The sequence below is a fragment of the Aricia agestis genome, chromosome 14 (genome assembly GCF_905147365.1).
Source record: "Aricia agestis chromosome 14, ilAriAges1.1, whole genome shotgun sequence".
Classification (NCBI taxonomy): Eukaryota; Metazoa; Arthropoda; class Insecta; order Lepidoptera; family Lycaenidae; genus Aricia; species Aricia agestis.
The window spans coordinates 11,629,379-11,653,386 of record NC_056419.1 but is presented as its reverse complement, the minus strand read 5'-3'; the positions used below and the strand labels follow the sequence as shown (position 1 = coordinate 11,653,386).

The 24,008-nt window shown below is 38.9% G+C and overlaps 1 protein-coding gene across 1 annotated transcript in view; it reads right to left on the bottom strand.

Annotated features, from left to right (window-relative positions):
- Positions 1-24,008, bottom strand: part of LOC121733512 (alkaline phosphatase-like) — a 113,215-nt gene that overhangs the window by 28,819 nt on the left and 60,388 nt on the right. Inside the window, exons 2-4 of the mRNA XM_042123780.1 lie at positions 23,368-23,534; positions 8,050-8,131; positions 65-206 (exon numbers count right to left, since the gene is read on the bottom strand). Coding sequence (XP_041979714.1) covers positions 65-206; positions 8,050-8,131; positions 23,368-23,464 — 321 coding nt within the window. The 5' untranslated portion in view covers positions 23,465-23,534. The remainder of the gene's footprint in view (positions 1-64; positions 207-8,049; positions 8,132-23,367; positions 23,535-24,008) is intronic.

Here is a 24,008-nt window from a genome sequence, read left to right as displayed (position 1 = left end):
CAGGTCGAATTGATAACCTTTTTTTGAAGTCGATTAAAAATAGGAAAAACAAATAAAATTTTACCTTTGCTAGTGCGACTGCCGGGAATGTGTCCCAAACCAAGTCAGTGTCCTCGCCCGATTGTCCTCTCCTTTGACCCCTGAGTATTCTAGCCGCTGTCGCAGTGGTAAGACTCATGCCGTCGCCGACCACCAAAATTATGTTCCTGGCACAAAAAGCAGCTGTTAGATTTTAATTCTTAGGGCCTATTTCACCACTTCCTGATAAGTGCTTGCTTGGCTATCCACCACTAAACTTGACAGATAGAGTGTGACAATCTATAAAAAAAATGTGGAAAGCCTGTCCGGCACTTTATCAGTGGTGAAACAGGCCCTTAAACTTAAGTCTTAAATAAGCTTACATAATCGGTTTCGGTAGCGGGTGTCAGAGAAAGTTTTAAGGGAGATAAAAGAATCTAACTTGATCCTTTGTCTAAAAAGCCACACATTTTTAGTTGTTATTATTTTATTAAAAGTACAAGCAAATCTCTTTCTGGTGCAAATATAAATGAAAATTTAACATAGATATTAAAGTAGACGTTCCGCGCGGCTTCGCCCGCGTAAATTACATATTTCACAGACAAATTAGTCCACAAAAAATAACATGTGATCCTTCACGTGGTCTACTTTTTATCTGTGCCAAATAACAAAAAGATTGCTCATGTAGTTCGTGAGATAAGCCTTTTGAAATAATAATTTCCCCCGTTTTTTCCACATTTTCCTCAATTTCTCCGTTCCTAATAGTCTCAGCGTGATAAAATAATATAGCCTATAGCCTTCCTCGATAAATGAGCTACCTAACACTGAAATAATTTTTCAAATCAGATCAGTAGTTTCTGAGATAAGCGCGTTCAAACAAACAAACAAACAAACTCTTCCGCTTTATAATAATTATTATTATAATATTAGTATAGATAAAAACCACTATTATCACTTAGTTTTGTTACACCATGTATAGATAATAATAATGTTTGTTTCATCATGACGCCAAAATGGCTGAAACCTACAGCGAAATTGGCACAGGATCAATTTTAGTTCAAACACTGGCTATTTATAAGGGATGTTGTTGTAAATATTATTCAATAGATAATGCTATTGACTGCTTAGCGAATCGCGAACAAGTTGGCAAATCAATGAACAAAATAGACAATGGACTAAATCAACTGACGCAAATGAATAGACACAAAGGCGATTAAAGTAAAACAGATGTTGAATGAAATATGATTCAATTTGGGTTTGCTGAAACTGAAAATGCCAATCATAAGATATTCCCGGACGTAAAGCATCTTCCATTGCAATAAACTTCTCAATATCAAGGAATATTTGAAAAGCAATTCACCACTTGATCAGCGGGGCTAAAATGGTCGCTTTGGAGAATCACTTTTGATTCATTTTTATAAAATCGCTAAATGCAAGTCTGTTTATATGAACGTGTCGAAAAAAGGAACTAACGCTGCCATCATACAAAAACGTCATTTTTGACAGCATCAGAAGAGCTACAGGTGCGTTGCCGGCCTTTTAAAGCTATCTTCCCACGACCTGATTTCTCACAGGTCAGGCCGCGCCAGGACATACCGACAGGCCATGGGAACCGTCGCATCCGATGAGGCCTGCGGTGGCCTGTTGTCACCCGTTCGATCCATCGGAAGTCGGTAAGTTCAAAGGCGCGGCGCGGCGTGGCGCAACAGTGCCTGTCGCGGCCTGTACGGGCGCGTCTGCGTCGGTTGTAATCGTTCATTTTACCTACGGCCGCGCCTGAGCGTACACGCACATGATGGAGTGGACGAACGAGCTGATATTCGAGTTTTTAACTCTTTATGAAAATTAACAAGCTTTGGAATAGTTCGTCGCCTCAACATAAAAATAAGAATGCAGTCCATGATGCGCGGTTACGCATAAAAGCTAATTTATCAGATGGAGCTATCCCTATCACGGAGTTAAAAAATTTAATGTCTACCTACAGAAAGTTGAAAACCAAAATTAATAATTTTATGATCCTCCGTGTCACTGCTCATGTTGGAATGTCAGTCAACAGGCCGACATCTGCCGTGGGAACGCTCACGTACAGGCCGTGACAGGCCTACACAGGCGGGGCAGCGCCTGGCGAGGCCTGTCGCCTAGCGGGTCGTGGGAACCCACCTTTAGAGGGAATAGGGTAATAGGGGAGGGTAGGGATGGGAAGGGAATAGGGGAGGGTAGGGAAGGGAATAGGGTAGGGGTTAGGGGATTGGGCCTCCGGTAAACTCACTCACTCGGCGAAACACAGCGCAAGCGCTGTTTCACGCCGGTTTTCTGTGAGAACGTGGTATTTATCCGGTCGCGCCGGCCCATTCATGCCGAAGCATGGCTCTCCCACGTATATGGACCCTTCACACCACGTCAGTCTGGCCCTGTGCTAAGTAACTGAAGGACTTGTGTTACGGGTACCAGACAACGGAAATATATTTAATACTTTTATACTATACATGTTACGCTCAAAGACCGATATCGCTCAATGAGCGAAAAAATAGCTCACAACGCGTTGTGGCCACAGTGAATTTAGATCCGTAAAGTTTGATTTTAAAATTTCCATGACCAGTAACGAATTGAGATACGCAGTGGTCAATATCCATCCAGGGTTTGGATCATCGTTTACGAATATTAGGAAAAGTTTTAAAGATCGACCTTTGCTAGAATTGGTAATCACTTTGGTTGACGTTGTTAATTTTGAGGAGTTCCTTTAATTTCATTACTTATCAAGTCACCGTTTCTAGGGTTCCGTACCCAAAGGGTAAAAACGGGACCCTATTACTAAGACTCCGTTGTCTATCTCCAGGCTGTATCTCAAGAACCGTTATAGCTAGAGTTCTGAAATTTTTACAGATTGTGTATATCTATTGCCGCTATAACAAACAATTCTGAAAATAAAATAAAATAAATATTTAAGGGGGCATGCAACATACATGATTTTTTTGGCCTTTTTTGTTGTTGAAAGTTTCACAGAATTATAAATTATATGTGTACTTTAATAATTAATAATAAAATTAGAATAGAATTAAAATTTAAGGGGCGCTCCCATACAAAAACACAACTTTTGGCCTATTTTTTCTCTATAACGGTACGGAACCCTTCGTGCGCGAACCCGACTCGCACTCGGCAGATTTTATTGTAAGCATGGTATCAAATTCGGGCACTCTATACAACAAAAAAATAATTCTGAAAATCTGACCACAAACAGCAAAGTAAACATTAACTTCTCCTTTTTTGAAAGTCGGTTAAAATGTAATTAGGATGTTGACCAGGGATGTAAGGTATCATCATGCCAAATTTCATTGAAATCGGTCCAGTGGATTCAGAGATTAGCCTCTACAAACAGACAAACAGACATACAGACAAACGGACAGAGAAACAAAAATTTCAAAAACAGTTAAAATGTGTTCTACTACTCTTCTTACATGCCCCTGACTCGTTTTTTCAAGTTTATTTTCAATGTACAAAAATTTTACCTCTACGATTTAATTATAAGTATATAGAGTATAGATAATGATAAACACGTTATGCAATATGCAGTGATTTAGTAAAAGAAAAACTATTTTGTAGTACGCGTGGTAATTCAAATATGTATAATCTTCCTTACCTATGGACGATTAATCAATCAAGAACAAATCTAGAAAAATGAATAGCATATCAGCCACAACACGAATTTCGCGTTATGGTCTTTTTGTGATTGCCAGAACGCGTCGTGGCCATTTTCATTAGGGCCACGACGCGAACTTCGCGTCGTGGCCGTTTCACTATTACCACAACGCGTTGTGAGCCCTTTTTTCGCTCATTGAGCGATTTCGGTCTTTGAGCGTAACATACATAATTATGTTTAAGTACGGTACATTTTTCCGGGATAAAAAGTATCCTATGTCCTTTCCCGGGAAAATGGTACAGCTGTTTGGGCGTGAAGAGGTAACATACAGAAAGACAGACAGACGTCTCACGTCAGACACCCTTTCGCATTTATAATATTAGTATGGATTTTTATTATATCATAAACACTTTAATCAAACCCGCGACCCCTTGAGCTGCCACACGCTCAACCATTGAGCCACAGAGGTCGTCAAATATGAAAATTGATAATAATATTATTATAATACTTTTTAGTAAAAAATACTTTTAATTATACTAAAAATACTTTTTAGTGTAATTGGTTTAATGGCTCTCTTTTATACCTCAGTTATGATATTATTAATAAAATAGTTTTTAAAATTAAATTTTCTTATATACTAAAAATAGGTACTTATAATGTACTAGCTGTCCCGGCAAATATTGTTTTGCCATGAAATGATTTTCCCTGTTTTCTCTTGAATTTTTTTCTGACCGTGCAAAACCGTGGAAATCGGTTCGTGCGTTCTGGAGTTATAGCGTCAGGAAGGAAAACCCGACTTATTTTTATAAGTATATTACATTCTAGATAATGTAGCTTTTAAATGTTCTTAACGAGAGCCCTTGCATGATATTTTACACGATTACAGGAAGGCTGCTGATAGTTTTGGCAATAGGTACGTCTCTCGCGTAAACCAAACAGGAGCAAATTATATAAGATAATACGGAGTTAACTAGAAATGAACCCTTCCTATTTACTTTAACAAGGGAACGTGCATATCTTATAAGGCTCGAAGTTATCTTTAGTGCCAATTGAAGCCGACGAAGGTAAAGGACCTTGGAGGACACCTCAATTATAAATTAGGAAAACCACACCCGATTAATTATTCAACGACCCTGTAAGGAACAGGAATACTTAATAGCCAAGTTTGGAACAAATTTTCATGGACTTTAAATAGCCTAAAGTCTAAACCAACTAGAAGGGCTAATATCCCAAGCTATTGAGCTTTGTCCACACTGTGCCTTTTTCTGTTCATCAAGGGCATGCGTTATAGCGCAGTCAACAGCGAACGTGAAGCATGCCCGCGACGCATGCCCTCTGACCGTCCAAACTTTCGCTTTGTTATTAAAAATGACAGTTGGCGTTGCGTTCGTTGACGTATTCAGTTATTGAATGCGCCAAAACGAAAGTTGAATGAAAGAATATGACGAAAATTGAAAACGAAAGCGCATAGTGCGGACATAGCTAATCCGAAAGATATAAAAACTAAAACATTTAGTAAAGTAGTCATATTTTGGTATAATTTATGATAATTATTATATATTTTAGAATCGTATAAACTTGTAATAATATTAAGTTCGTTTTTAGACGTTATTTTGATAAGCAATTTGATACTTAACCCTACCAAAATTTATGTTTTTTCGTGATTAAAAACAATCATAATAGCATTCATATTTTGAATAAGTTCGTGCGCTCTGAAAATTACAGCAAGTCATAAACTCCAATATAAGGAAATATAGTAGTTGCTCATGAAAAAAGTTAGGATTTTATGATCATAATATAAAAACTCGACAAACTTGGAAAATATACACAAAGGGCGCGTTGTAACATACTTATTCTCTTTTGTTATCCATCCTTTACATGTATCACCGATATGTAGGAATATCGAGCTTAAGTCATGTATCCACTCTTATATCTGGAATATGAAAGGGTGGGATTGGGGCCCCCCTAAGTTCTGGCCGAGGGCGTATGGTAATTAAGTGATACTCAAAAAGTATATGTTTAGTTTAGGGTACAATAATTTCACTTTTAATTTATAACTTTGTTCCAAAAAAAGGAGAATTAAGAGGATTCCACACCGCCGTTTTTACATACAAACGCTGTCCTCTGTTTCCTCCCTGGATAATGCCGGTAGAGCTATGATTTTTTTCCTGAATATCTATGGCTATTATTAGCATGTCTCTATGTTTTCTTTTTTTTCATAATTTTATTATTAAAAAAGATAAGAACGTCAAAAAACGCAAAAAAATGGCAAGATTTTCCTTCGCGTTCAAACACCCAGAAAACAAAACTGGCTAAAATATACAAAAAAAATAAAACATAGGAACACAGCCTTGCTTTAATTCTTAATGAAAAAAGTACTAAAATCGGTTAAGTTTTGGAGAAGGAATCAGCGGACAACGAATCGAAGATTTTCTGTTCTTTTATTAGAACTTTTGTCGTGTTGTCTCTGTCGCGCTCTGCGGTGTGAGACTTGAGATTGGTGAGACAGCAATACATTTTTAAATACCTATTTACAATTTCTCTCGCCCCTGGTGTATCCTCTTAAAACTCAACACTAACGACACGACAACATTTCCAGAAGGGGGGGATTGTGCCATTTTGTCGCTTACGCCCTTTCCATTTCTTGCTGTTCCATTTCTTGTTTTCTATGAGAGACTGGGCCGGCCTCTCATAAAAAACAAGCGATCTAAAACATATCCAAAACGGTTTTTTTACTTTAACGCGACCTCACCTTAACAGAGATCACGTCATTCTATTTTTGTCAGGATTAAGAGCTACAGCGAACATGAAATTTAAAACCGAATAAAACTTATGTTCCAGTTTATACGAGTCCATAAAATATGCTGCTCTTATTATTATTATTATCAGTCTACAGTGTCCCACTGCTGGGCAAAGGCCTCCCCTCTCTCTTTCCAAAGTTCACGATCCTGTGAAGTTGTTGGCCACTCTTTATCAAACGCATCTAGTTCGTCGCGCCACCTTTTCTTGGGTCGGCCTCTGTTACGCCGACCATTCGGTAGCCACTCCGAAACTAGACGCGCCCACCTGTCCGGGTGCATACGGGAAACGTGCCCTGCTCCACTTAAGGCTAGCTGCCTTTCTGCCTACGTCAACGAGCTTCGTTTGGGAACGCAGGGTGGTATTCCGGACGCGGTCAATCCTTTTTATACCTAGAATGCTGCGTTCCATAGCTCGTTGGCAAACTCCGAGTCGGGACTTCTGTGAAGCTGTCAAAGACCAGGACTGGGCACCGTAGGTCAGAATAGGCAAGATACACATGTCCACGAGTTTACGTTTTAAGCTGCTCTTAAATTAAAATTTGTAAGAATCTGAACTTTTTGGTCGTAGCCTGTCCTGAAACTGTCATCATTCGATATTTTTCTTTTAGTAACATAACGAGCAGTCGTTCTTACTAATTTTATTAGGTAATCTTCAAATTATTTGCTTTGAACCAACGTTGTTCTTACCAGTGACATAACAATTTAATATACATATTGAGCAACCTTCAATCTCACTTATTTTATTAGTATTCATTCTTCTGAAGTATTAACCATTTGTATATAAATAGTTTTCATTACTGGAAATGCAAAATTTCATACTGAGCAATACAAATGTTTTAAAGTTGTTCAAATTCAGTTTGTTTTCGATGATGATAATTGATAACCGATCTATATCCTAAAACAATCACGCATAAAAGGTTTTTTATTAAATTTTTAGGCGAAACATAGTTAGGAGTTTCATAAACCAGCTTTTAACTATGTACGTAACGTAATAAATATTACAGTAGACCAGCTGTACTTTTAATATCAGAGCTTTTCAATGCATTTAGTTTTAGCGAAAATATTTTTAGCTTTAGACACTATGGACTAAATTTGAATTTTTAACCAAAAATGTTTATTGCAAAGTTACATAAAAACTGCACGCGTTATAATCCGGGATATTGAAGTGTGATTTTAATTTTTCCTTGATTATAATTAATGTTATTCCGTGAATAATATTTTATTGTCTTTCCTTTGAAAAATAAATTAATAAGTCGATAATAATATAATCTTGGTGGGCCATTAAAATATAATGTTATAAATAATTACTTAATTACAGGATCATTAATGGTATGTAGTTAATAGTATTTTATTTCACTTTAATATATTGTCTAAGGCCCGTATAAATAGTCAGTACTCAAGATGCGACCCGGTCTCAAGTCGCGGTTCGGCTCTGTGATTGGTCCAAATTTTGACAGCCAACCAATCACAGAGCCTGAACCGTGTCTTGAGACCGAGATGCATCTTGAGTACTAACTATTTATACCGGCCTTAATTAATAACGAAATAATAATACACGTACCCCTTTAAATAAAAAATATATTTTTTACTTACTTAGCAACAGGATTCTTTTCGGTGGCATACTGTAGTCGTTTCTGGAGGGTTTCTTGGGCCTGTGCATACCAGTAGGCGCGATCTGCGACAAATACAAAGTTACTTTTTTAAGCGTTTCAGTCACGTTAAGCCAGGCCGCACATTGTCCGAAATTTCATCAGAAACAGTTGAACGTCCGCGCTGTCTCTTACATTTTGTACTGAGCCGAGTGAGCTCGAACTCGCCGGAAGGATATTTCGGATAGTGTGCGGGGTGGCGGTCCGGCGAAATTCAACTGTTTCTGATCAGAATTCGGACAATGTGCGGCCTGGCTTATTCAAAATTGTCACTTTCAGTATAAAAACGTCAATTCACACTGCATAATATATTACGTCCATCCGTCCATTTTCGACATTTCAATTGTCATCGTCGTAGCAATCGTGCCGAAATGGTAATATTTTGTCAATGGGCGATTAATAAACACATTAACTTGGTCTAGGGATATTTCAATTATTAAACCTAAATAACTAAAATTCTATTAACTTTTTGTTAAGACACCTACACATAAAAAAGTTAAGTTAAAAAAACTTAGAAAAAGAGGAAAATCTCGGACAAAATTTCAAACTTAACTTTATTTTTTAAACATCAAAACGTAAACAAAACAATTATACTGTACTCGGCGAAACATGGCGGTAGCGGTCATTGACTCTCTGTCAAAAACTTGTCATTTTCTATACAATGCCGCGATTGACAACATCTGACACTACATTGTCAGTCGCGGTTTATATAGAAAATGACAAGTTTTTGACAGGGAGTCAATGACCGCTACCGCCATGTTTCGCCGAGTAGTTCAGTATAGTTTTTTAAATAAAAGTTGTCAAACGCTTCTCCGGTGCTCATTAATTAAGAGGATTCCACACCGCCCTTTTTTCCATACAAACGTTGTCCCCTGTTTCCTCCCTGGATAATGCTAGTAGAGTTATAATTTTTTTCCTGAATATCTACGGCCACTAATACAATGTCCCTATGTTTTCTTTTTTTTCATAATTTAATTATTAAATAAGATATGAACGTTCAAAAACCCAAAAAAATGGCCAGATTTTCCACTGTGTTCAAACGTCCAGAAAACAGATTTGGCTACAAACAGACTTGGAACACAGCTCAAGCCTTTTTTTAATCTTTAATGAAAAAAGTACTTAAATCGGTTAAGTTTTGGAGAAGGAATCAGGGGACAACGAATCGTTGATTTTCTGGATTTTCTGCAGTTGTCTCTATCGCGTTGTGCGGTATAGGCTTGAGGTAAGGGAGACAGCTATAGATATTACACGTACTTTTTTTTCATTTCTCTAGCCCCTGTTGTATCCTCTTAATAAATAATCATGCCACGTAGACACTTGACCAGGAACGAAATGTTAAGAGCAGCTGTGGGCATGATTCAAGCTGGCGCTACCCAAATTGCGGCGGTGTCTGAAGCCACGAGGACCAGTCAGAGCGTTCGCGTTATGGCGGCTCTCGACATAGGCGAACGCGTTGGCCAACGCGTCTGCAGACGCGTTGGCCGTAGGTATTTAGACGTTGGCCAACGCGCGAACGCCCGTTCTACACATTGGGCCAACGCGTCCGCAGACGCGTTGGCCAACGCGTTCGCCTATGTCGAGAGCCGCCATTATATCCAGGCTTTGGGCACGTTGCCGTGTCACGGGGGAAGTGGTGGAACGGCACCGAGGATCTCAATGCATTACAATACAATTTGTAGTGTATTGTAGAGGACCGATTCATACTTTTTTTACATTCAGCACTTTTTGGCACATTCTTATGAAAGAAAAATGAGACGTAATGAAAAGAAAATGTGTATGCAATGTTAATAGAAAGTAGCTATTAATACAAAAAAGACATTCCAAACCGGGTACACAATTTTTCTAATATTTTTTATTTATTTATTTTTATTATATGTATGTACACGATATTAATAATTTGAATAGTATTTGTTCTCACAAATTCTATTTAATTTTAAAATATAACTCTGCTGTGTTAACCTGCTCCATTAGTTCTGCACAATAGGAAATATGACTTACTAGTTCTGCACAATAGGAAATATGACTAAGGGTTAATTCACACCGCAACGCGACGCGTAGTTGCATTTCTAAATTAGTATGGATTTGACAGATTCGCGAGAGGTCTGACGCAATTGAAATCTGTCAAATCCATACTAATTTAGAAATGCATCTACGCGTCGCGTTGCGGTCTGAATCAACCCTTAGTAGTTACTATTTAGTAATCTGTGATAGAACGCATGGTCAGAGCAGAGGGCGTTACTAGCATACGCAGCAAATAATCCGATCAAAATTCGACATGTTACGCAAGTACACACGTCATATCAGAATATTGACAGAAACGTTATCAAACGTCGAACAAAGCTTTTTGTTTACCGTCTATGCTGGTGCTGCATGTAACGTGAAAACATTGCAATTATATCCTATTGCAACGAATATGACAGAGAAATTGCATGAACGAATCGTCATTGCACCAAAGAATTCTATTTGCATTGCACGTCCTTTGATGTGAGCTAAGTTCAGTCTGTTCTGAAAGGAGCTCAGACTAGCTTGCATTGTGATTTGCGTTTCATTGATCATTCAAAAATCAAATTTGATACTAAGGTGCCTACCACCGGTTCGGGAACTAACCCGGCGAGAAGAACCGGCGTAAGAAACTCGCACGGGGCCATCTTTTACTAAAAAAATGGAAAATTACAATGGGCATTGTCCAAAAAAAATCACATGTACTTTTTATATTTTTTTTCGTTAAAGTAGGGTATTTTAAGAATATAAATTAAATAATTTCGAAATTCATTGGCTAGTTTTTTCTCAATAAATTTTTAAAGTTTCGCTCTGACGTCATCATCGGCCGCCAATTGACCTCTGCATGTGTTTTAAATTTCCTTTCAATCTTATTTATAATGGCTGGTTCGTCAAATGCAAGTTCTCATTATGTGAAAGCTGATACGAGAAGCTTGTGGCATAATACATTATATGCCTATACATACACAACACACACATAAGTATATTTATTTAATAAAATTAATTTAAATATATACATTATACACACAATAATTAGAAATAAAATATTTACAAAAGTTCTAAATTTCATTCATTCGTTAAAATAAGATTAAAATAATAAAAACACTAAATCTAAACATTAACATTAACTATTACTTAAATTATTAATATTTTATAAACTTCGTTTGCATAGTAAACACGTTACGTCACAGGACCGCCGCGCCGCGCTGCACTCACCTTTAAGTACCTAGCGAGTTCTTATCGCTAGATGTGCGAGCGCAGCGCGCCGCGTTCGGTCACCTTGCCACTTTAGTCGGAAATTCACCTTCGTACGTTGAACCCGTGTCGCTTGCTGCCTCGCCGCGACAATTATTTCTTACGCGATCTTAATATATTTGGTCCGCGTTAGTTATTAATTAATAGACTATAATCCTTATATCTTTCTCCTTCTTAAAATATGGTGTGTGGTTTAGTGTGAACTGTATTCGCTAATTAACTGTTTAATAAACGAAAGTTTTAGTGAATTGTGTTAAATTATTGACTCTGCCTAACACTCGTCTACGCTGTCACCGCACCCCCCATAACTGGTGACCCCGGGAACACTTTTAAGGATTATAAACTATTACAAACATGAGTGAAAGTGATGGTGACAAAAATGTGACGCGCCGGGCGCAACGTGCTCCGGAGGCGCGCGGTCACACGATACGTGACGGATCCGACACGACATCGTCGTCGAACTTTAAAATTAAAGTTCCACCATTTTCTCCCGATGACCCGGAGCTGTGGTTCGCGATGATCGAAGGTCAGTTCGACGTACAAAAAATAACGGACGACCACATAAAATTCACGAATGTTGTCACAAATTTAGACATTCAGTACGCTAAGTCGGTTAAAGATATAATCGTAGCACCTCCTTCAACGGACCGCTACGAAAAAATAAAACAAGAATTGATTAAAAGACTTTCTGCGTCCCACGAAAAGAAAGTAAAACAGCTGTTGATTCACGAGGAGCTTGGCGACCGGAAACCGTCCCAATTCTTACGCCATCTACAGGACCTTGGTGGACATTCCGTGTCAGATAATTTATTGAAGTCTATATGGACTAATCGGCTTCCTCACAATATCCAGACCGTTCTCGTATCTCGGGACTCCGATACTTTAGAGCAATTGGCAGATCTGGCAGACCGTATCCAGGAGTTGGCCTCACCGTATACTATTGCTGCTATGTCGACCGGTACTTCGCAGTCTAGTAGCAGTAACGAGATTGCAGAGCTGAAGAAGATGGTCAAGGAGCTCACACTCAAACTTGAGTCCCATACCAGAGCCTCATGCTGTACTACCTCGCGCTCCAGACCGCGCGAGCGTAACCGTTCCAGTTCACGACAACGACAGCGTTCTTCTTCTAACTACAATAAGCATCCGTTATGCTGGTACCATGCCAAATTTGGGAAGAAGGCTCACAGATGCATTAAGCCTTGTGACTTTGTTGCTGATAAGGTGGGAAACGCCTTCGGCAGTCAGTGATGGCGACTACCGACTGTCCGACCGCTTCGAGTCGCCTCTTCGTGACCGATCGCTGTTCGAAGGTACAATTTTTGATAGACACTGGCAGTGACTTGTGCGTGTACCCTCATTCTTTACTTCGTGAACGCCGTGCTAAAACTGGTTTCCAACTCAGTGCTGCCAATGGATCCGCAATAGACACTTTTGGTACTGTTAAGCTTAGTTTAAATTTAGGTTTAAGGCGAAATTTTGTATGGAATTTTGTAGTGGCTAATGTTACCAAGCCAATAATTGGTGTTGATTTTTTATGTCATTTTAATTTAATTGTAGATTGTCGTCATCAACGCCTTATAGATAATACAACTACTCTTTCCGCTGTTGCTTCTATTGCAAATGTTAATATTTTTTCTGTTAAGGTCTCGACAGGCAGCACGCGATACCACGAAATATTAAGCAGGTATCCTGAAATTACACGCCCATCAGGCTCGGTAGTTTTCCCTAAACATAATACGGTTCATCACATTAGGACTACACCGGGCCCACCTATTTCATGTACTCCTAGGCGTCTGGCCCCGGATAAACTTAAAATTGCCAAGAGTGAGTTCGAGCTTATGCTTAGTGAGGGTACAGCGCGTCCTTCGGAAAGCCCTTGGGCTTCCCCGCTGCACCTTGCACCTAAGAAGGATAACGGCTGGCGTCCCTGCGGTGATTATCGCATGCTTAACGCGCGGACGATACCAGACCGTTACCCTATTAGGCATATACACGACTTCACACATAGTATTTCTGGTTGTAAAGTGTTCTCCAAAATCGATTTGATGAAAGCCTACAATCAGATTCCTGTTTTTGAGCCTGATATTCAGAAAACAGCTATAACGACACCATTTGGACTATTTGAATTCCCCTTTATGACCTTTGGTCTTAGGAATGCGGGACAAACTTTTCAGAGGTTCGTTGATGAAGTCACTAGAGGCCTAGATTTCTGTTATTGTTACGTGGACGATTTCCTTATATTTTCAGAAAATGAAGAGCAGCACGAGGCACACCTTCACCAAATATTTAGCCGTCTGAAAGAGTATGGTGTTGTCATTAATACTTCTAAATGCGTTTTTGGAGCTTCTGAAGTCTCATTTTTAGGTTACACCATTTCTGCTTTAGGTACTAAGCCATTGGAGTCCAAGGTGCAAGCCATAAAGGATTTCCCAGTACCTAAAACAGCGAGACAGCTCAGAAGATTTTTGGGAATGCTGAATTTCTACAGACGTTTCCTTCCAAATTCAGCTAACTTTCAGGCACCTTTAAATGCCTTACTTACTGGCTGTGTCAAGTCTTCTCAGGCAGTTGACATTTCTGGTGAGTCTCTTATTGCTTTTAATAAATGCAAAGATAGTCTAGTCAATGCTGCATTACTTGCTCACCCGGATTGTCAGGCCGAGCTCGCCCTAGTAACGGACGCGTCCGACCAGGCAATGGGTGCAGTATTGCAGCAATTTAAAAATAATGTTTGGCAGCCTCTTGCTTTCTTTTCGCGGAAGCTAAGCCCCGCTCAACAAAAATACTCGCCATATGATCGCGAGCTTTTGGCGATATACGAAAGTATAAAATATTTTCGTCACATGCTTGAGGCAAGGCATTTTGTCGTATACACCGACCACAAACCTCTGAGCTTCGCTTTTTCGGAAAGAAAGGTTAATTGTTCACCCAGACAATTTCGTCATTTAGATTTCATCTCGCAATTTACGACTGACATTCGATATATAAAAGGAAAAGACAATATAGTTGCCGATCCCCTTTCGCGTATCGAAGAAATTCATGCACCTATTGATTTTGAATCGTTAGCTGCATCGCAAGCTTCTGATGAAGAGCTTGCTAAATTTTTGAGAGTTGAATCTTCGTTACGCATTAAAAAGATTAAGATCCCTGATTGTGAAACAGAACTTTACTGTGACGTCAGCATTTCTGTTCCCAGGCCTTTTGTCACTAAACCTTTTAGAAGGCAAGTTTTCGACAGTTTCCACAGTTTTAGTCACCCTGGCGCAAATGCCACAGCCAAACTTGTAGCAGACCGTTTCGTTTGGCCGGGTGTCAGAAAAGACTGTCGTGAATGGACTCGTCATTGCTTGTCCTGTCAACGAGCTAAGGTGTATCGCCACGTGTCTTCTCCATTGGGCATGTTCGATATACCTCGCACACGTTTTTCATTTATTCACGTGGACATTATTGGCCCTCTTCCTGTTTCACAGGGTTACCGTTATTGTTTAACGGCGGTGGATAGGTTCACACGATGGCCAGAGGTCACACCTATGTGCGACATCACAGCAGAAACAGTAGGAAAGGCGTTAATATCATGGATATCCAGGTTTGGATGTCCAATGGATATTGTAACTGATCGCGGCCGACAGTTTGAATCTTCGCTTTTCCAATATCTTGGAAAAGCGATTGGATTCAAGCATCGGAGAACAACCGCGTATCATCCTGCTTCTAATGGCCTCGTGGAACGTTTCCACCGCCAGTTAAAGGCGGCAATAATGTGCCACGCTGATGCAAATTGGGTTGACACTTTACCCCTTGTGCTGTTAGGTATAAGAAGTGCATTTAAAGACGATCTCAAAACGTCTTCTGCTGAGTTGGTCTATGGTGAGCCGTTGAGATTACCTGGGGAGTTTTTCCAAACCTCGCTACATCAGAGTACAGATATATCCGATTTTACATCTCGACTTCACCAATTCGTCTCCAAATTGAGACCTTCACCAGCATCACGCCATTCAAAGAATAAAATCTTTGTATATCGGGACCTCAGCACTGCCAGTCATGTTTTTATTAGAGATGACACAGTGCGTGGTTCATTACAGCCTCCTTATTTAGGCCCATTTTTAGTACTACAACGAGGTAGTAAAACATTTAAGATACTCGTCAAAGGGAAGAGCGTCACAGTGAGTATTGACCGCCTGAAACCGGCCTATACACTGGTTGACCCTCCGACCTCTTCTACTTCCGAGCATCCTCGCTCTGCAAGTCCTGGTGACGATTCCTCACCGGATCCTGAAATTTTAATCCCGGATCAACTAAAACGTACAAGATCTGATCGAGTAGTTCGCTTCCCTGATTTTTATCGTCCGCAGTGACGGCCTCTGGGGGGGAGTGATGTGGCATAATACATTATATGCCTATACATACACAACACACACATAAGTATATTTATTTAATAAAATTAATTTAAATATATACATTATACACACAATAATTAGAAATAAAATATTTACAAAAGTTCTAAATTTCATTCATTCGTTAAAATAAGATTAAAATAATAAAAACACTAAATCTAAACATTAACATTAACTATTACTTAAATCTATATATATAAAAGAAAGTCGTGTTAGTTACACCACTTATAACTCAAGAACGGCAGAACAGATTTGGCTGAAAATTGGTAGGGAGGTAGCTTAGAGCCAGGAGACGGACATAGGATACTTTTTATCCCGTTCGACAGCGTTCCTGTGTGACTTGACATGAAACGTCAGTCACTATAAAACGTGGTATAACAAAAAAGAATCAGACTTGGAATAACAAAACGAAAATGACAGCTATGTAATTGACGTAAAATGACAGCTATGTAATGACGTATGGATGACAATTTGATATTTGTAAGAAATCAATATTAAAACTATTTCTATTAAATAAATAATTAACAAGTGGATTGAAGTGAAGTGAAGTTTAATTAATAATGCCGCGACCAAGACGATCGAATCTTTCCCGACAAAGCCGTAATGCAAGAAGAATACAAAATACTGCAAATGAAAGGACTGAAGAAGAACAAGAAATTGCACGTGAACAGCGCCGCAATAGTATGGCTCGACTTCGTGCTTCTCAATCACGAGAGCAAAGTGAAGCAGCCCGTGAAACAGCTCGGTTGGCAATGCAGAATCGTCGAGCGAACAACAGAAGTCAACAAATAGATAATTTGGGAATTGGGAAGGGAATAGTTGAGGGTAGGGAAGGGAATAGGGTAGGGGTAAGGGGATTGGGCCTCCGGTAAACTCACTCACTCGGCGAAACACAGCGCAAGCGCTGTTTCACGCCGGTTTTCTGTGAGTTTACTATGATGATAACTATGATTTTCACCTAAACCATTTAATCTATTTTGATGAAATTTGGCATGGAGCTATACTCATTTTAATCATGGTTAAATCGTCAAGACAGGACAACGTCTGTCGGGTCAGCTAGTTATTAATATTTTATAAACTTCGTTTGCATAGTAAACACGTTACGTCACAGGACCGCCGCGCCGCGCTGCACTCACCCTTAAGTACCTAGCGAGTTCTTATCGCTAGATGTGCGAGCGCAGCGCGCCGCGTTCGGTCACCTTGCCACTTTAGTCGGAAATTCACCTTCGTACGTTGAACCCGTGTCGCTTGCTGCCTCGCCGCGACAATTATTTCTTACGCGATCTTAATATATTTGGTCCGCGTTAGTTATTAATTAATAGACTATAATCCTTATATCTTTCTCCTTCTTAAAATATGGTGTGTGGTTTAGTGTGAACTGTATTCGCTAATTAACTGTTTAATAAACGAAAGTTTTAGTGAATTGTGTTAAATTATTGACTCTGCCTAACACTCGTCTACGCTGTCACCGCACCCGCACCCCCATAAGCTTACCAAAAGTTCGAAACGTAATGTTGGTCGAATTTATTGCTAATTTAACGCCATTGAAGGTCAATCACAGGTTAAACGTATTTGTTCAAAAATATAAGTAACTAATGGGTATAATTTTCGTTTATATACAGAAAAACGATCACTGACCTTATTCCTCGAAATGTTTTTGTAATGAGCAAAATTTAAAAAAAATGGACAATCCCCATTTGAACATATACAGGGTGTAACAAAAATAAGTGATAATACTTTAGTGTGTGTACGTGTTCCTTGTAGAGAGTTCACTGTGAAAGTAGCAGCGCTGAAAAATCAATTTTTTTTTCAGTTTTGTATGGGGAAACTCGTGACGCTCGGGCCGTTGCTCATACAAAAGTGAAAAAAAAATTCGTCTTTCAGCGCTGCTACTTTCACAGTGATTTCTCTACAAGGAACATGTACACACCCTAAAGTATTATCACTTATTTTTGTTACACACTGTATAGTGCACGTGCACGTGCAGGCGCTGCTGGTAAAGAAGAACTGTCTAAAATGATGTTTTTGTATGAAAACAGCGCTAGTTCTCCCTCTCGCCACGTTAATTTAAAGCCTTCTCGAAGTGTAACAATATTATGACTTAGATCTATTTACAACAGGAATTATAAAGAGTATTCAAGTAGTTTGTAAAAACCACCCTATTCATTTTCCTGTATCACATTCCTGTAAGAACATTATGGAGTGAAACATAAGTATCGGATACGAGTCACGACTCAGTATCATGCCACACGATGAGGTGCGGCAGCGGTGCGGCACCTGACCAGTGCCGCTCCGGTTTCCTACATATGAAAATGTATGTATGGCACACGGTGCCGTCCGGAGCGCTCCGGCGCTGCACCGCACGCGCACCGGAATCGAGACGAGGCGGGAAACTAAACAGACTCGTAAATCCTATCAGTTTCAGGGGTAGGACTGCTGTTTTGAATGCCAAGTTTCAAAATGCCATGAATCACCTCGTCACATTGCAATGCTAACGTTTAGTGGGTGTATATACATTATATATGTATAATGTATATACATTATATATGTATAATGCAAAACCACTCGATATCTGTTATGTATTATGATACATAACAGATATCGAGTGGTTTTGCATAATGCTATTCAGTACGTGAATTCATTGGTAGGGCATAAATTCACGCTGAAGGGTAACCAAGGGCAAAGTTTTTTTGACAGCTGTCAGACCTCGAGTTTGGAGTAACAGATTACAACAGTTGGAACGGTTTCAAAAGCTTGTTTTTAGCTGGAACTCGCTATGTTTTGTCCTAATTTTATAGTATTTTCAAAAATCACGTGAATCTTAAATCCGAACGATAAATAGGTACTTAAGTCAATTCATTTCCAGTTAACAAAGTTTTGAAAATAGGTACGCGATATCAGAAAAAGCAATATTACATACTTCTTTAATCATACTACCACGAAATATTTTTATCACAGTATGCATGTAATTTAAAAGATTCTGAGTAAGTATATCAATTGGATCATAAAACATAATATATTCATTCTTCACTGAGAACGAAAAGTCATAATTTGGAACATGTTACGTACGTATGATTTGAATCGTTTCACAGCCGAATCAGTTTGAATATCAAACATTCTGCGCATCAATTTCATTGGCGATTAATTGGATGAGTTGAATTCATAACGCTTATGAGTCTGAGTAGAAATGCAATCATGACCACTTCATAACCGCATTTGGGACTTGGTATTTGTTTATTCTTATGACAAAATTGATAGCTCTGAAAGGAAACGCGCATCGAAGATGATGATTTAACTAGTGCCGTTGATTCGAAACATAATTACCTATTTACTTGACATGCTCTTCCTCCTATCGTTTATACACGTTCAATAAAAAGTGCTGACTGCTGACGTCGCCTATATTGGGTCAATTTATAATAGCGCAGAGTCGAAGCGAAGCGAAGCGAATTCCCAAAAACTGAATACAGAAAATTCAACCTTAACTCGAGAGCGTAACGCATACATTTCTTCTGCGAGGCCAATCAGCGTTGGTCGGGCGCATGTCACGCGAATTCGCGCAGGTGCGCGTGCCTTTTTAGATTCTCAGAAGTAGTAAAGTGCGTTAACGCTTTGGAGTTAAGGTTGAATTTGTTATATTCAGTTTTAATAATTCGCTTCGATGCGCTTCGACTCTGCACTAGTATAAATTGACCCTAAGTCTATGTCATAAAGTGGCATTTTATTTGATTTTTTGTCCGTCGCGGCTATACTGCACTCGGCGAAACATGGCGATAGGGCCTAGCGGTCATTGACTCCCTGTCAAAAACATGTTCTATACAAAGCCGCGATTGACAACATCTGACACTTCACTTCCAATCGCGGTTTATATAGAAAATGACAAGTTTTTGACAGGGAGCCAATGACCGCTGCCGCCATGTTTCGCCGAGTACAGTATAAAGATCGGAAAGTCACTTTAATCCACGAAAACTTTGCTTGAGTAGGTATTAAAAAAAATTAAGTCTGAAAGACTTACGTTGGTCGGGGTGATAATCATCACAGAATTGCACAATGTAAATATTATTCTTTTAAGTGGTGGAATTACACTAACAGCCAGCGCAGAAGGGAAAAGAAATTTTCTAGGGCGACATCTATTAAAATTGCCCAATAGTTATTTTATACTAATTTTAGTAAATTTTGTCATTTATAATTTTGTAAATAATTCAGGAAATTCAACAAATACTGTATTCGTCAAATAATTTTTTTAATAATAATTATAATTTTGCCAAGTAAATATTGGGCATTAATAAAAACAAAATAATTTTATTAGTGCCCACGGCAAACAGATATTAATTATATTCGGGCCTTTTTTTGCGTTGCGGGAATGCGTTTACACCTCCCCGGGGCCTGGGGAGGATCACCGAGGTATGTGGGACTCCTTGGGGCAGACGGAAGACGCACCCGGGACTACCCACGAAAACCCCAACGGTGTTCCTGCTCCTGAAGGTGGGACTACGGGAAACGCGTAATACACGACCGCAGCAATTATATTCGGCCCTGGCACACACATGTCAACTATGAGTAAAATCGTGATGCAGTTAGCCAAGGCCACACCGACTTGGCATTCGCACTTAAAAGTACTTTTGTGTGAATTTTCCATACTGAAACACAAACGGGAAACCTTGGAGGTTAAAAGCATCATACGTAACATGTAAATAACAACACTTTATCAACCTAGCACTACGAGGCCAGGGTATGTTTCTTGAATTCTTAATAGCTGCTTATGCCCGTTTCTGTTAGCAAAAGCTTATCTGTTTGTTGTCGTTGTTTTATCAATGTTTTGTAGGTAACTAATCAAAATCACTATAATAAAATATGATAAACTACTGTCCAAAATTCTCGGAACCGGCCATTAGTCTAATCTTATATCTTTAAACGAGCAATTCTTGTATATAAATATATAATTGGAATCTCGGAATCTCGATTTTCATGAAATTTAGTATATAGGGGGTTTCGGGGGCGATAAATCGATCTAGCTAGGAATCATTTCTAGAAAATGTCATTTTCATCGGATACCGAGCAAAGCTCGGTCAAACAGCTAGTAAATTATAAACTATGCAATAATTATCCATTGTAAATTAACGCATTTAGCTTCAATATAATTTCGGTATATATAGTTTCGGTCTGTCCGTCCGTCTGTCTGTCTGCGGTTTTGCTCAGAGACTATAAGGCCTACAAAGCTGTAATTTGGCACGAATGCACATCTTAATAATGCCGACAAAATGGTTTATGAAATCTTTAATATTTTTTACGGTACACATCCCCCCCCCTCTCCTACACATCAATGCGGGGTTGATTTTTTTCGCGTCTACCCCACCTTGTGCAGTGTCGTTGGATAGGTTTTTTAAAAATATTACGAGTATTCCAAGATCATGTTCCGATTTAGGGATCCATTTCTGAAATATCAAGTTTTAAAGTGGAAAAAAATCGTTAGAGTCCAGTGTCCCCTCCCCCCCCCCCCCTTCTACTAGCTAAACGGTTGCTTCTGGAAACGTTAAAAATTCACGGGAGTAGGAAATATGCTGAATTTAAAAGGAAAACTATCATAACAGCTAAGAAGACTTTATAAGTTACGGAGTAATAGTCGATCAACTAAAAAAAATATATTCGTAGAAGGACAAAGGAACTTTTCGTTCAAAGTCCTTTGAACGTAACTGAGATGAAGTTGTTACTTGTTAGTATTAGTAGTGTAAAACACGTTATAAATGTGCATTCATTGACCATACAAAAAATATAAAAAACTAGCGGTACTACCGAACCCTATATTGCGCGTGGCACGACACGTACTTGGCTGTTTTTTTTTTCTAAATTATATTTGTAAACTACACGATCTGCCCTCTTGAATTTTTAAGTGAATTCCATTGGTTATTTAACGTAAGACCACTTAAGACAACACGTCACAAACGGCAAGGGTGAATTAAAGTTTGTTGCAACATTATTTACAATGTAGTCACTATTGTTGGCCACGTTCCTAAGTGCTTTTAATCAGATAGCTTCGAAGAATTCTCTTACCAGCGTGTCTTGTTAGCGGTTCTGTTTTCGGTTAATACCGTGTTTTTTTTTTGTTTTGTTTATCGAATTAGTTTAATCACGTTATTAGTTTTGTTGAAACAGCTCAGAAATTTGTTTTGACCGGGTTTTGGGAAATTATCTCTTGTTTATTTGCACGGTTTTACCGAATTTCTCTGTTTGTTGCATGTTTTGTAGTTATTAATTTATATCATCAAACATTAATTAAAAGTAAAGAATTCTAATATTTTTGAATATATTATGCTCTCTATCAATCACGATAATATTATCAAACACTTAATTAAGTAATTATTTAAACTTAATTAAGTGTTTGATACTACTGATTCTACTCCGCGAAAATCAGCCTGCTCACTGATACTAGTGAGCAGGCTGACAAAATAATAATATGAAAACAATTATTAGTACTTACAGGATTCCTAAAACATTTTTTCACTTTATTACTATCAATCTAATTTTTCGTGAGCTGCTCGGCGGCGTGTTTTTTTTTATGAAATAAGGGGGCAAACGAGCAAATGGGTCACCTGATGGAAAGCAACTTCCGTCGCCCATGGACACTCGCAGCATCAGAAGAGCTGCAAGTGCGTTGCCGGCCTTTTAAGAGGGAATAGGGTAATAGAGGAGGGTAGGGAAGGGAAGGGAAGAGAATAGTTGAGAGTAGGGAAGGGAATAGGGCAGGGGTTAGGGGATTGGGCCTCCGGTAAACTCACTCACTCGGCGAAACACAGCGCAAGCGCTGTTTCACGTTGGTTTTCTGTGAGAACGTGGTATTTATCCGGTCGAGCCGGCCCATTCGTGCCGAAGCATGGCTCTCCCACGTATGTGTTTGAAATAGTCTATTTATATATTCGATACGGTGCCGATCCCTTTCCGAGTTGATATGTGTGCTGTGACCTTAAGGCCCAGTAGTCCCTAAAATAAGCAGGTCGATGTCTGTCAGTACGAATATCGACCTAAAGGACATTAAAATAACATTAATATCAGCGCGCCTTGTACAGTGGCGGTTACGCGCCTTGCCTTACGTGCCTTGATAATAGGAAATAGGAAAAAAAACCTTTTTAGTAGGTATTACACAAATCAAATATATCAAATCGTTTAGGTTAGGTTACGACAAATATACTACATTTTTTGTTTTTACTAGAAAGTGTGTAATTTAGCCATAAAATGATTTAATTATGAAAAACAGCGTTATAACAGTCACCTATGAGATTTTTTCTATCGAGCAGAATTTTTCAAATTGTGTACTGATATTACCTTTGCGTATAGGAAATTTTCTCAATTTTAAAACGGTACTTTTTTATACGTAAATAATGACATTTTCTTTACAAAAAACATTATTTAAAAACTCATTTTACGTTGTTGCAACAACCACAGCGCCCTAAGGCACCTCCGTGTAGAATGTAATGTTTCAATGGTTTCTGTACGCCTAGGCTCGCGTTGGTTGGTCGCGCTTGCCAAACGTGTAGACTGTAGACAGTAGCGCTAGCCTTGCGTCGACTTGCCTAGGCTCGTGTTGGTCTACGCTTTCCAAACGTGTACTGCATAACACTCACCGTATGTTTCCTTGACCTCGGCATGCATGGGCGCCGGAGACAGGACTCCAGTGCTGATCGTGCACATCATGACCACGACGCAGCACCACCTCATCATTGTCAAGCTTCATCTGTGCCGGCCGCGTTGCCCTTTAGATTTGAATGCCATGTATTTCGACAACTTGGGCCTGCAACAAAGATTTTTAAATTATGTTGACATACTAATTAGATTTTAAGCGCAGACTATTATGTTTTATCTTTCGGAAATAAAAATAATTTTCTTTTTTTTTACACAGAACAAATCACATATTATTCCGAGTCTTTCAGTCGATTATGCTCCTAGCTCAAATTATATATTGAAACACACTTACAAAATTATGGAACAGTCAAGTCTTATTATTATGAAATGAAAACATCGGTAAAAAATTTAATTGGATCAAAGTTGCTGATTCATAACTTCCGTTAATTGCTCCCCAGACATTAATGGCCTGTTTCACCACTTACTGATATGTTCCGGATAGCCAATCCGGAACTTATATCATACTTAGATAGGGTATGGAATTAGTCAGATAAAATGTAGATAGCCTATCCAGAACTTATCAGTATCTATCTTTCATAACTACAATATTTATTATCTTTGGCATGATTCTAATGGCGATTAT